This window comes from Giraffa tippelskirchi, chromosome 14 (assembly GCF_054371585.1).
Source record: "Giraffa tippelskirchi isolate mGirTip1 chromosome 14, T2T-mGirTip1v1.2.pri, whole genome shotgun sequence".
Lineage (NCBI taxonomy): Eukaryota > Metazoa > Chordata > Mammalia > Artiodactyla > Giraffidae > Giraffa > Giraffa tippelskirchi.
In genome coordinates this window covers 19,075,001-19,087,882 of record NC_137288.1, presented here as the reverse complement: position 1 = coordinate 19,087,882, position 12,882 = coordinate 19,075,001, and the positions used below count along the sequence as shown (strand labels likewise).

General features: G+C 37.5%; 1 protein-coding gene across 5 annotated transcripts in view; it reads left to right on the top strand.

Moving 5' to 3' along the window:
• ZNF407 (zinc finger protein 407) overlaps window positions 1-12,882 on the top strand; it is a 380,413-nt gene that overhangs the window by 30,351 nt on the left and 337,180 nt on the right. For all 5 annotated transcript variants that reach the window (XR_014074896.1, XM_081562834.1, XM_081562833.1 and 2 more), the window contains exon 3: window positions 4,431-4,545. Coding sequence is in view for 4 of the 5 variants with exons in the window: in XM_081562834.1 (XP_081418960.1) it covers window positions 4,431-4,545 (115 nt within the window). In the remaining variant the exon portion in view is untranslated. The remainder of the gene's footprint in view (window positions 1-4,430; window positions 4,546-12,882) is intronic.

Sequence of the window (12,882 nt, the reverse complement as noted above, 5' to 3'; positions counted from 1 at the left end):
ATACACATTGTACTGTTGATCTCAGCTCTACTCAGGCAGTAGAACCACTGTTGGGGAATAAGTTCAAATACAGTTATTTGTTGGCATCATTATCATCTCTGTTGGTATCATGTTATTGCTCGGTTCCTGAAATGATACGGTTTTTAGAAACTAGGCTCAGTTCACATGTGCAGAAAATAGGTACTTTCTTAGCAGGCCCTCTTAAGGCAGATAAAACTGAATAAAAGTAAGAAGAAGATGCTAATGGAGCTCTTTTTAGAATTCTTTATGCAACTGTCTGGTCAAGACATGTTGCTCATAATTGATGTGTCCATTACTTGAATTCTCTTGTAATTATAGTCAATAAGTCTTGTAAATGTGTTAAAGCTCACTAAAAGCATACAAATTCAAGAACAGAGTAAGGCTAATAATTTAAAATAATCAATGTAGGCATTTCAGCACTTAATTTCCCTTGTGTGTTGATAGCTGATCATTCTTAATCCATTAAGATTTATTTAGTCGTTTACAATGCAAAATAGGTTTGCACTGGTCACTTGTGCCATTTGAAAATGTCCACCAGGTTAAGTGCAGAATGTAGTCCATTAGTCTTCCTTGACTATATGTATTAATTGCATTTAAAATCAAGTTAATGTGGATGTGAAAGTGAGGTAACTATCAATATATGACAAAGTAACCCTACTTATATAAGTTACATCATTGATTGTAACATTTAGTAAAAGTTAGCATACTTTTTAACAACTGGTGTTGGGCTTATCAGCAGGAGCATTTTTATTGTGTTCTGAGGCACCAAAAAAAGCTGTGTTTCTGAGTACCCAGTGTCAGCCCGCATTTCAGTTTTGCAAGTCATTTTTGGGGGGGAGGTTGCCCTCCAGGTTTTAGTCCAACTTTTTTTTCCCCCTTGGGGCATTTTAGAATGAATTGCCTTTCCGATTCTTTGCTTATATCCATGAGATAGTCATTGAGGGATGGTTATTAATGGCTGACTGGAAGAGGGCTTATTCTTCCAATCGCTGTTTTCATATTTTGCGACTTACTATATGTTTTATGTAACCCTTTCTTCCCATCCTTAACACGATAAAAGCAGCACTAGAAGAAATAAATGAGTTTTGGTCATCAAGGACTGTGGGAAAAGCCTGCCGAGCACTTGCTGGTGTGCGGCCGCGGCCCGAGCAGAGGAGCAGTGTCTGCCTGGCCCCACAGCAGGGACCCAGGGAGGGCGGTTTGCCTTCTCTCGCCGCGTCGCGGCGGCGGGAGCGTTAGTTCCCCACCGGAGGGCATCAGGCCCGGAGGCTGTCTGAAGCCCCTCGCCTTCTGTTCCGAGCTGCCCTCCGGTGCCACTGGCGCTGCCTTCACGTGGGAAGATGGGAGCGGGTGGCTTCGCTGAAAGTTCTCACGTCAGGGCTGGTAGCGTTGGCCTCCGAATGAGCGATGGTGTGGCCGCCCGGTCAGCGTGGGGAGAGGCGGTTAGGGAGACTCCGCGTGTCCGCCTCCAGCGCAGGGCGGCCCGGGGCTCGGTTCTGCTCAGGGCTTCGCCTCCGAGCTCCGCGTGGCCTCGGCGCTCAGGGCTGTTTGTAATGAAGGAATAAGCAGGTGAACGGGGGAGGTGTTCAGTGTCAGGAAGATTGTGAAGTGGAGAAACTTTAGGTGATAGATTGAATTCGTCTTACTTGACTCTCTAAGACCTAGTCTTCCTGTGATTTTTCAAGTGTCACGTCCGCGTGTGCATAGGGGTTCACCATGACTGAAGTTGAGGAAGGCCAGTGCAGGCCTGAGGAGAGGCTTAGCTATTAAAGTCTTTCGACTTCTTTAGGTAAAATTGTAAGAAGCTGCCAGAAGGCTAGAGACCCTCTTCATTTATCCCTTTCAGAAAACCTCACAGACCAAATTTAAAAAAATAAAGCAAAAACAAACAAACTACTGATGGTAATGCTGTCCCAAGGAATGGGACTACTTAATAATAAGTAGTAATTTATTTATTTCTAGTAAATATGTATCTAATAATTTCAATATGCCTAAAGTGTGAACGTGAAAGTGTTAGTCACTCAATTGTGTCTGACTCTTTGCGACCCCATGGACTTGTAGCCCACCAGGCTCCTCTCTCCATGGGATTCTCCAGGCATGAATACGGGAGTGGGTTGCCATTTCCTCCTCCAGGGGATCTTCCCCACCCAGGGGTTGAACCTGGGTCTCTTGCATTGCAGGCAGATTTTTTATTGTCTTCCCCAGGGAAGCCTAAAAGAAAAACAAATTTAAAAATATGAGGTTTTACAAATTTTGCCTGATAAATATTATGCCTGGATTCATGTTGGGCTGGGCCTGGCAAGCTTAAAAATGGAAACATCATCAGTTAGGAAAAAAGTGGGGACATTTCTTGTTTTCTTGTACAGGAAAATGTGACCTCTAGTCTCCAGTATTAGAATTTTCATGGCCCAGAAAGCAGATGGTAATACGTCTCCTCTGCACGTAAGATACAGAAAGTAGTCAGGGCCTCCATGATTTCTGCATGAAAACAGTCAGCAAGGTGACTTATGTAGGTGTTGTCAGCACACCAGCAGCGATGCTGAAACCCGAAGGAACGGCAACCTCCACCAGGGAGCCATGTGCCTGCCTTAGGCTGCGGGCACCGAAGGTCTATGTCTGCACTCCTGGGGCGGCACTAGAGGGCCTGAGTCACAGGATACTTTGAATCCTTTCACCAAAATTGTAACACACGTGTTGAGAGAGCTTTATCTTTTTGTTTAGAGCCCTGGTGTTCTTGTTGATTAATAATTTCCTAATTACCTTACCTTTAATGCAGTGTAATTTCAAGTGCAGGTAATTGATTCTTCTCCCTCTGTTCTTTCACAAGCCCCTTTATAGAATTCCCTGTCGAGATGAAATGTTTCCAAGTAGTGATAGGCTTAGTTTCTTCAGAATCATTTAAATAAACTGTAGTTTCTAATGTGACTGATAGATTGGGATTGCTGTAAGCTGCAGTCTCAACCTGCTTTTGACATTTAAACATATAAAGCTGACTAGGTATCACCATTCAGGTGCTAAATATATTTTACATCTACTTCTCAGAGTAGAAATGGAAGTATTAAGAGATCTGGCTTCATTGTCATTGAACTGTGAAATATTCAACCTTGTCTGCCTGTGCTTAGTACTGTTGACTTTTTTATTTCTGTGAGAAGATTAAAATTAAATGCTTCACTTTTTTTGTCAGCTTTTGGGAATTAAATTGAAATTTAAGACTCTAAAATTTTTTACTGACTGCTTCAGTTTCAACAAAGTATTCTGGGAGGATTTCTTTTCCCAAGGGCATTGCACCAAGTTCCATTGATCAAAAATGATTTATTGCATTTTTTTATTTGAGCTCTTTTTGTGTATTTATTAAAGTCCACATATTTCACATTCTGTCTGACTTTATTAGAAGAGGTACTTCACCAAGTGGGTACTATATATGCTATGAAAAATTTGGAAACATTGTAACAGTTTTAAACTGATTTTTAAAACATGATTTTGATTGATTTATTTGAGGATGTAAAGGTTAGAATTAGAAAATGATATATTCATGTTACACTTTGAAAGTGTTGCTCCTTGTTAATATGGGTACTGATGACCTATTAGCACCTATTTGCCAGGTAGAATCTACCTATTACCGACAATAAGCTTGTGGACTCTGAAATAATTTTATCTCCTCATGTTTGAGTATAGGTTAATCTTATTTCTTTATGAAATAAAAAAAAAATGTTGGTACTGTGCCTTTTGTGTTGAAATACTTGTTCTTGAAGTCAATAATAGCCAAAATGTCAGTTCTTCTGATTTGCTGAATCATCACCGATTTTTGGCTCTAAAATGATCATAAAAGCAAATAATTTATCCACTGTATATTCTTATACTGTGTGCTATTAAGAGTAATATAAGGAATAATTTGGGATAAATTTCAGGAAAAAAATCTGAAAAACCATTATTAATATGAATAAATTCAAAGCTGCAGAAATATGAGGGAACCAGGATGTGGCCACGGAGAAATTTACTTAACAATAAATATATTTTAAAAAGTATCAGCTACTCTATAAGCATTTATGTTTTAAAAATGTTCCATTTAAAATGTTGAGTGACTTTAAAAGCTATTTTTGTGAATTGTAAGAAAAATATTTGAAATTATTTAGCTCATCTTATCTGTTAATACTTAGTACTGCTCAAGTGTATCACTTTTGACTTTAAATTTTAGAAATGTTGTTGAAAGTTAAAAATACTCATTGAAACATGGTGGAATAATTATGAAATGCATGTCTGTTCAAGTTAGAAAGGAATGCAAGTGTTCCATTTTGGGGACAGAAAGTTGCAATTAGACCATAAGTAAGATTTAAGATCTAGGCCTCTTTTAAAACTATCAGTAATGTTTTATTCAAATTCAAATCATATTTTATGTTAAATTTACTTAGGATCAAAACCATTCAAGTGCAAGATATGCCATTTTGCAACAGCTCAGCTTGGCGACGCCAGAAACCATGTCAAAAGGCACCTTGGGATGAGGGAATACAAGTGTCACGTCTGTGGGTGAGTAAACTGAAACCGTCTCTACCGTGGTGAACCAGGAAGCACGTGCAGGATATCCATTGTTTCAGGATTCAAAACTGATATGAGTAAGAGTGGCTAGAATTATGCATGCATATCCTCCTTTCCATTGTTATGGTAAATTCCTTAAACACAGTTATGACATTCTTCTCCCACTTCTAATCCTGTACTGAAGATGAGCAATTTTATGGGCTACAAGGTCAATTTGAACCTGTAATCTGTAAATTGACTAAATTATAGGATGTTCATTCACATTGCCAGAGAGAACTGTAAATTCCATTTAAAGACATAAAAAAAAATACATAATATAGCTTTAGGAGTGTATATGTATGTTTTTTTTTTTTCTTTTTTCTTTTGCTATACTGCTCTAATTTTAATCGCATTAATGGTTCTTTGGATCCATTGGACATATTCTATAAGGAAAAAAGCAGAAAAAGATTTCATTTCGGAGAACTGATTATTGAGGCTTATAAAACCAGTGTATAAAGTCTGTTTTTGTGTAACTTTATTTCAAAACTTGTTTTCCTGGTTTAGTTAATGGCTCTTTCCTCTAAAGAATCATTCACAATGTTTAATTGTCACTCAAATGTCTTACATTTAATAGGAAGCACTGAGACGCCTTAATGTAAAACTAATTAATTTAGCAGAAATGTTTAAAAGGCTTTAAAATGCCATGACATCTATGGTATATCATAGGACATTCAGAGCTGGGTTTTTAATACCTTACTTCTGATTATAAGTATATTTTAATGTTATTATGCTAGAGAAATGAATTAATAAGTGCATCATATAAAAACACTTTATGTGAAACCTGAGAAACCTGCAGTTCTTATGGTTGGTTCACAAAACACTTCAGATTCGATTAAATTATGCGATGTGCACATGTTATATTAGGTTTCTTTTTTCAGTGGAAGATTCTTCTGGTTAGCGCTACTGTGTAAATACCTTTTCAGTCACAAACAGCTTCTGTTTTTTAATGGACGGTACATTTCATCCCAGGATGCAGTTGCATTTTTTGACCCTTCAGATAGTTTTACAAATAACTTTGCAAGCAGTTTTATTAACCATGGTCTGATTTATTCATTGGCAGAATTGATGGTTCAGTGACTTGGAGCTAAAGTAAATGAAGATGAACCTTTGCCCTAAAGCCCCCTGAAGATCAGTGGGAGAATGAGTTTTGTTGCTACTGATTTTAGCTGCAAGGGTCGAGTGCCAAATGGTGCATTTTAATTGCTCCAGGTCTTGGAATTTTAAAAGATATCTCGTTTCTGTTTTTACCATGTGAATTATAGCAAGGAGGAAGGCCCAGACTGTGGTGAAGATTTGCTATAAGTTGGCGGAAAAAAAAAACCAAACCCAGTTTCTTCCTCATTTCTGGGAAATAAATAAACAGTTTTTGCATACTGTATTATTAGAAACGTGATATTCCATTTCCTTTTTATTAGTGTTAGCAAGACCTGGGAAGAGAAGAAGAGACTTTCAGAGAGCAGTTTCCGACACACATAGTGTCAGAAACAAACCTGACCGATTGGCTCTGGGTGTGTGATTTGAGCACTGCATGCTTGCTTAGCTCATTGCTCACAATGTACGACTGACGTGTTGCATTGTGGTTTATACAGTGATTCCCAAGTAGATTCCCAAGTAGAATTGTAAGTACATGTAGATATGTTGAGTTTTATGCTGCTATCATAGAGGTCTACATGGGTGTGTGTACATGTGGAAAAAGCAATCTAGATTCCCAAACAGTATCTCTTAGAATTACAGTAGCTTGAATTTTATTTGACCAAGAAATAATAATTCTTAATTTGTTTATGTAAAATTTGACTTAAAAGTCACATAACAATAATTTGTACGGGGTAGATATTTTTACAGTGAAGCTAAAAGTTCTGAAGAATTTCAGTAAACTGAAGAAAGCCGCTTGAGTTTGTGTAGTTGACACAGAACAGTAGTGAGTGAAATACCCTTCAATGCTAAAGAAAAAGTGCCATAGGTTTTTCTGTATTTCGTGTGTTTTAAAGGGATAGAGCAGGATGTAGGTTAAAAATTAAAGTCAAAAACATGAACAAAATGAGAACTGGCTATCAGATCAGTGGCAGTGGAGAGCACTGGTACATTCACATCACTGACAACGTCAATTCATTATCATTGATGGCTAAATAATCTTAGAAATGCTCGGTGGACCCATTCGTTCCTGAGCATAAGCAGCTCATGCTGCATTTCTTCATTAGCTTTAATTGCTATCAATTTTACCTTTTAAAAAACCATGCTTTCAGAGGTGAAGTGATCTTTCAGGAGCGTTAACTCTCTAATTTTGTCACAAACAGAAGGTCCTGCCCTATGCTCTCTTCTCTTCAATAGTCAGCATCTTAGTGTTTGTCTTAAAATTTTATTAATAATCCCTTCACTGTTTGAGTTGTAAGAAAGAAGCGGTTTTTCAAACAGTTCTGGTAGAGTTATAATATATGAAAACAGTGGGGCAGGCACATTTTTACCGTGAAATTATTACTCACATTGTTGTACTATTTTTCCTTAGTAACCTCTTGACAAAAACCTGATATTTTATGGTGAAATTGATGAAAACAACAAATGGTGCATTTTGTTGCATTGAGCTGAGAATTAATGTATAGTTTATTTATGTGATTTTTTCATATTTTTATTTAAGAAGCTTTTAGATGCTCAGCAAATATGTATCATATATATACATATATATATATTTTTTTTACTAAGACTTAATTTAAGGATTGTGCATTAGCTACTCCCTTAATAAAGACTTCCTTTTAAACTTTTAATTTTCATGTTTGAACCTACACTGATCTTTGAATTTTTAAGCTCAATTTTAACATCTCTCTTCCCTTCATCAGCAAATCTTAGCTACAGCTTATCGTGGGTTTAAGTTATTTGACAGAAGAAGCTGAATGTATGAGATGTCTAATTTCTTTTTTTTTTTTTTTTTTTTTTTGAGATGTCTAATTTCTAATGCTGGCTAGGATTCAGAGCTCAGGATTTAAGTTTTGTTGACCCATGGTTTACATGCTTATGTCAGGGTATAGGTTTCAAAATGTATTGCTCAGAACTTCCTGTTTTAAGAACATGTTATAGATAACTCGTTTAAAAGCCTTTCACTCTACTTTCACTTTTAGGAGGAGCAGTTTTTGAATTACAGTTCCTTAATGTTTTTCTTACTTCTGAGCATGACCTCAAGAGGAATTTTATAGAATTTAGGTGAATTTATATTTAATTAACTATAAATGATAGATAGTTAAAGTGAAAATGTGCCCCGGGTTGGACATAGGGCTTAGTGGGGGAGGAAATAAAAAAATAATACAAAGCACCTTATATAGAAGTTAATAGTTTTGTTGGGAACATATGTTTTAAACATATGTTCAAAAACATTTAAAAATGTTAAAAAATAGACACATTTTTAATAAGTCCCTGATCTTTACCTTTGTTATTTTTTGGTAGTCAAGAGCTTAAAAATCTTAGTGGCTTAAGAACATCATTATGGAAACTATGTTTTGTTACATTCATTTAAATTTATTTTGATAATCTTTTTCTCCATGTTTGTACACACACGTGTATATATCATACTCTCAATTATAAATGGTATTTATGGAGTGCTGTGGTTTAGGGTATACTTAATTAACATCCATTTCATTTGTTGATTCCAGTTTCACGAGACTGTTCATCTCATGTTTATTACTCCCATTGTACAGATGGTAGGCTTGAAAGTAAAAGTATTTTTAGTGGTGGAGGTAAATTATGTGGTAGTAATGGTAGATCCCTGTTTCCTTCCTTTTAGCTGTACCTTTTCATTATTTCTTTGCTTTTGTTATATCTGTTGTTTTAGTTACTAATTTTAATTTGTACTTATTTTTTTCTCCCTAGGTTGTTTTCTCTAGAGTGTGATAACTGTACTTGCTTCCTTCCAGCCCCTAGCTGCTTTTGTTTTCTGCTTTTCTCAGACTTACATTATTTTAAAAAACTGCTTGCACTGTGTTTTGCTTTAACATTCTGGTATTCAGTCTCTTTCTTTTTTCTGGTCTCTCTCTGTTTCACTTTTCTCATATTAAAAAGTTGTTTTAAATAATTTTACTTTTCCTCGTTGTTCTTTATGTGTTGATTCATTGTGCTCGAGTGGTTACAAATTGAACATGTTAGTGTGACAGAAATAATACCTAAAAGAGTGAAGATGTTATTGTCTTTCCATTAGAGTGAGGGGTAAAATTGATCATCTTTAGTTTTTGTTTTTCCTTACTAGTTAATACAAAAAAGAGTTATTAGAAAATTAGTAAGTGGCCTGTGATTTCAGGAAACCTGGGAGATGAAGCCTAAATTTTTATGCCATTATTCACAAAGACCCCAGTATCCATGATTTAGGGATTATGTAATTTTCTGACTGCGTTCCCTGTATCTAGTCTTGAATCTTGTATATGGAGTTAAACAGTTGAGTAGTACTTACCTAATCAGGAGGGAATAAGAACATTTATGGAATCTGTCATCTCTGGTTCATGGAAAGATTCTAGACATTTTCTATTGTATATTAATGTGCTTATGAACTGTTTATTCTCAGTTGGCTTAAGAAACCTTAAATAGAAAGTTACTAATGCAGTAAAACTCTTTTTTTTTTTTTTTGTGCGTGTGGCATTACCTAGTTTTTGTGCATTAGAAGGGATCTCTATGTAGATGATTATAATGTCACTTTCTGACCTTTGCAGCTTGAATAATTGTAAATCATTGCTTCATAGCATGTCAGAGAATGTCTGTACTAGGCAATTAAATGGCAGAATATAATAGACCAAATTATTGCCTGTCATGTTTTCAACAACACAGTTAGTATTTGAGTTACACTTAATCATTACGTGCATTAGCAACTTCATTGGAATCCAGCTTCAGGCTGAGCATGAAGTACATTACATTATTTAAACCTCTAATGGTACAAGTCATTTATTTGTGTTGAAGTGTACAACATGCAGAGTTTCATAAAGCAAGGAACACTTGAGAGCTTAATTTATCCAAATCAAAGTCTAAATGCAGATAAACACAAGTGGCAAAAATTAGTAATTTTTATAGGCTGGAAATATTTAAAAATACATGGTTGTGGGTAATTGTAGGCAGCAGGAATAAATTAAAATCACTATTTTTAGTCTGCTTTGAGAACTAAAGCTGTGTATACCTAAATCATTAAAAGCTCCATGGAATTGCATTTTTAGCTGAACAATTAATTACAGCCATCATATCTACAGATGTATCCAAAGAAAATAAGCTTTTCGTTTGGCTGATTGTTTTGGTTAAGGAGACATAGAAAAAAGAGATAGAAAAGATTTGTTTTATATTGTGTCACACGTAATGCTTGTAACAATATAAAAGGTAGCATCTCTCAGTTTTGTAAAAATCAAAATTAACATTAAAGTACTCTTATTATACAGGACACATTACGTGCTTTATCTCTATAATACTTTAATGCTTTTTGTTTAATGATATACTTTTGCCTTTAGCTTGAAAAATCTCAAATTCCCATGTAATGCTTATTGTCTCTCTCCCTGTCAGTGAGGAATAACCACACTTACACTGTTAGTGTATTTTTCTGATGCTGAAGCCCTTGAAATACCATTTAAATAGTGAATGGATGTTATTTTATATTTTTTTTAAACAAATCACCTTTATTTTGAAAATCTAAGAGATACCATAGTAATTATATTAAAATAAATCACACTGTTTCTCAGATATGATTATAGGAGATTTTCCGGTGAGCCGTTTTGTGAACCCAGGAGTGTTGAGGGCAAGGTTAGGCTAATGGAGAAGAAGCAGAAGAAAGCCTCCCCTGTGTGTCCTCCCAGGGAGACGAGAGCTTCTGTGCCAAACCACGTCCTGTGCTCCTCTTTCATGATAAGTGTTTTCTTGCACTTTTGCCTCAAAGAGTTGGGTCATAGATTTATTCCAAGGCACTAAGTATAGATCAACTCGTAAGAAAATAGCAATAGAATACACATTGTCCTTTGTTGGTGTCATGGTTGAAAACATTGACCTCTGTCTCTAAGGTCTTTTCCAGTGAAAAAGTCTTATCTCAGTGACTTAAGTAATTTTTGCTTTATTTGTATTTTAAAACGTTCCATGGTGACTTTACAAACCTATTGTGGAATCAGGGAATTCTTTATTATTTCCCGGGAGTGAAATGCAGGAGGGCAGCTACTCCCCTCGTTTTTGCCTGCCCTGTGTTTTCTTTTTATTATTATTAGCCTGTTTTCTCCCTCCCTCTTCCTGTTCATGTGTTTCTGAAAGTCCTTTACTTTCCGCAGGGCTTTGCTCTTTGATTTGTCCGAGACTGAGTGAGAGACATTGGAAATGTAGATAGGAGGGAAGCATAATCATGATTGAAGTGTTCATTCATTTTCCATGGGGCACGTTCTTGAGCATTTCCTCTTTTAGTGGGCTCAGGTGGTGCAAGGGCCCTGTGGTCATGTGCTCCAGGTAGGAGACAGACTCGGAGGCAGACGTTAAGAGCAGGGCACGGTGGTCTACAGCGGAGGGGTGCCCGGCTCTGCTGGGGAGCGCCAGGAAAGGCTTCCCTGAGGGCACAGGTCTGAGCTGGGTCTTGAAGGATGCAGAGGTATTTATATACAAGGCAAATCTGGACATTTTTTTATTAGTGAGAACAATAGAGCAAAAGTAGTGAAGTATGGAATAGTGCAGGATATTAAGAACACTGCAAGAAATTCCTGGAGTTTAAGTGGCTAGATAGGGTGAAGCGGGGAATTTTTTTTTTTAAATATTAAGTATTTATGGATCATCAGAATGTGCCAGTGCTGTTAGTTATTAGGGTGAAAAGATCAAAACAATACCTGCTGCAAATGGATGGAGAAAGTTCAAGCAGAGAAATGGCCCAGTCTTTTCTGAATCTTGTTGCTGATTCAGAAGATGTTTCATCTGGTAGGTAGCACTGCTGTGAAGGTGAGTGGGGGCTAGCCAGGGAACCAGAGGCGGCGCATCCCAGGCAGGGCCTTGGGGATGCTCAGCCAGGGGCACGGCAGGTTCAGGAGCTGCCGGGACCCCAGCTCTGCCCAAGGAGGGTCGCAGAGGACAAGGGACAGATGGCCAGGGCCAGATCGCAGAGCTGTGCCCTGCCCCCTGCTGAATGCTGGCTTTTCCCTCTGCTTTCCATCACTTTTTTTTTTTTCCTTGTCTGTCTGTCTTCCTACTTTTCTGGACTGTGAACTAAGCAGTGAAGGGAGGAGACAGAGAACCTAGTAGGCAGCGAGTGACTACTTCAGAATCAAGGGGCATAGGTATTGGCCATGGGGAATTATTTTTAAGAGCATTTCATTGTTTATAATTTTAATTAGGAATGCTATTGATTGTGGTGATTGTAATGGAAACAGGTTAATACTGGTGCCGTATAACTTTATGCAGTATATATAGTTCCAACTGATTAGGACACACAGTTACATGGTCATACTGCAGATGTCCACATGCAACTGGTACCGTTGAAAACAGATGTGAGAATTGCGTTTCCAGACACAGTTCATCTGGCCCGGCAGTGTGCATTGGACAGGGAACTGTCAATTAAAAAAAGAAGCACACATATACACTGTTGAGTAATGGATTTTATTCTCCTACTTCTTAGTCCTTGGGTGTGTGTGTGCTCGGTCGCTTCAGTCGTGTCCGATTCTGTGCCACCCTGTGGACTGTAGCCCTCTAGGCTCCTCCGTCCATGGGATTCTCCAGGCAAGAACACTGGAGTGGGTTTCCCTGCCTCCTCCAGGGGATCTTCCTGACTCAGGGTTGAACCTGGGAAGAACTCGTGTGTCTCCTGCATTGGAGGGGCTTCTTTACCACTAGCGCTGCCTGGAAAGCCCCTAGTTCTTAGGTCCTTTTCTTATTTCCAAGCACGTAAGTGGTTTCTGTTTCAGTACAGTCCATCTCCATACCCACTGTTCATTTTCACTCATCCCCAGATCTCCTTTCTCTCCTTGCTGCCACTCGCTTTAGCATTTTACCAAGAATGAGTACAACATCTTTGTTGTCTAAGTATTAGAGTGCCAGGGAAGAACAGTTCCAAGCATTGTTTAATGCTGCTGTCTGATATATGAATTTTTAGAAAATTATTTTGGTTTGCTGTTCCCCTTCAATTTTAAAAAGTACTGTTTACCGCTGAGGAACCATAGGAGTATCTTGAACTGGACCAAAGGATGGTTGCTTTGAATGACTGATAAAGGGTTAATTGGCATCATAAATATACTGTCAGCTTTCCATGTGTCTCTTGGGGAGCTAGAATATTCTTCCTGTAGAATCTGGCTATATGTAAGATCTTCCCTTCTAATC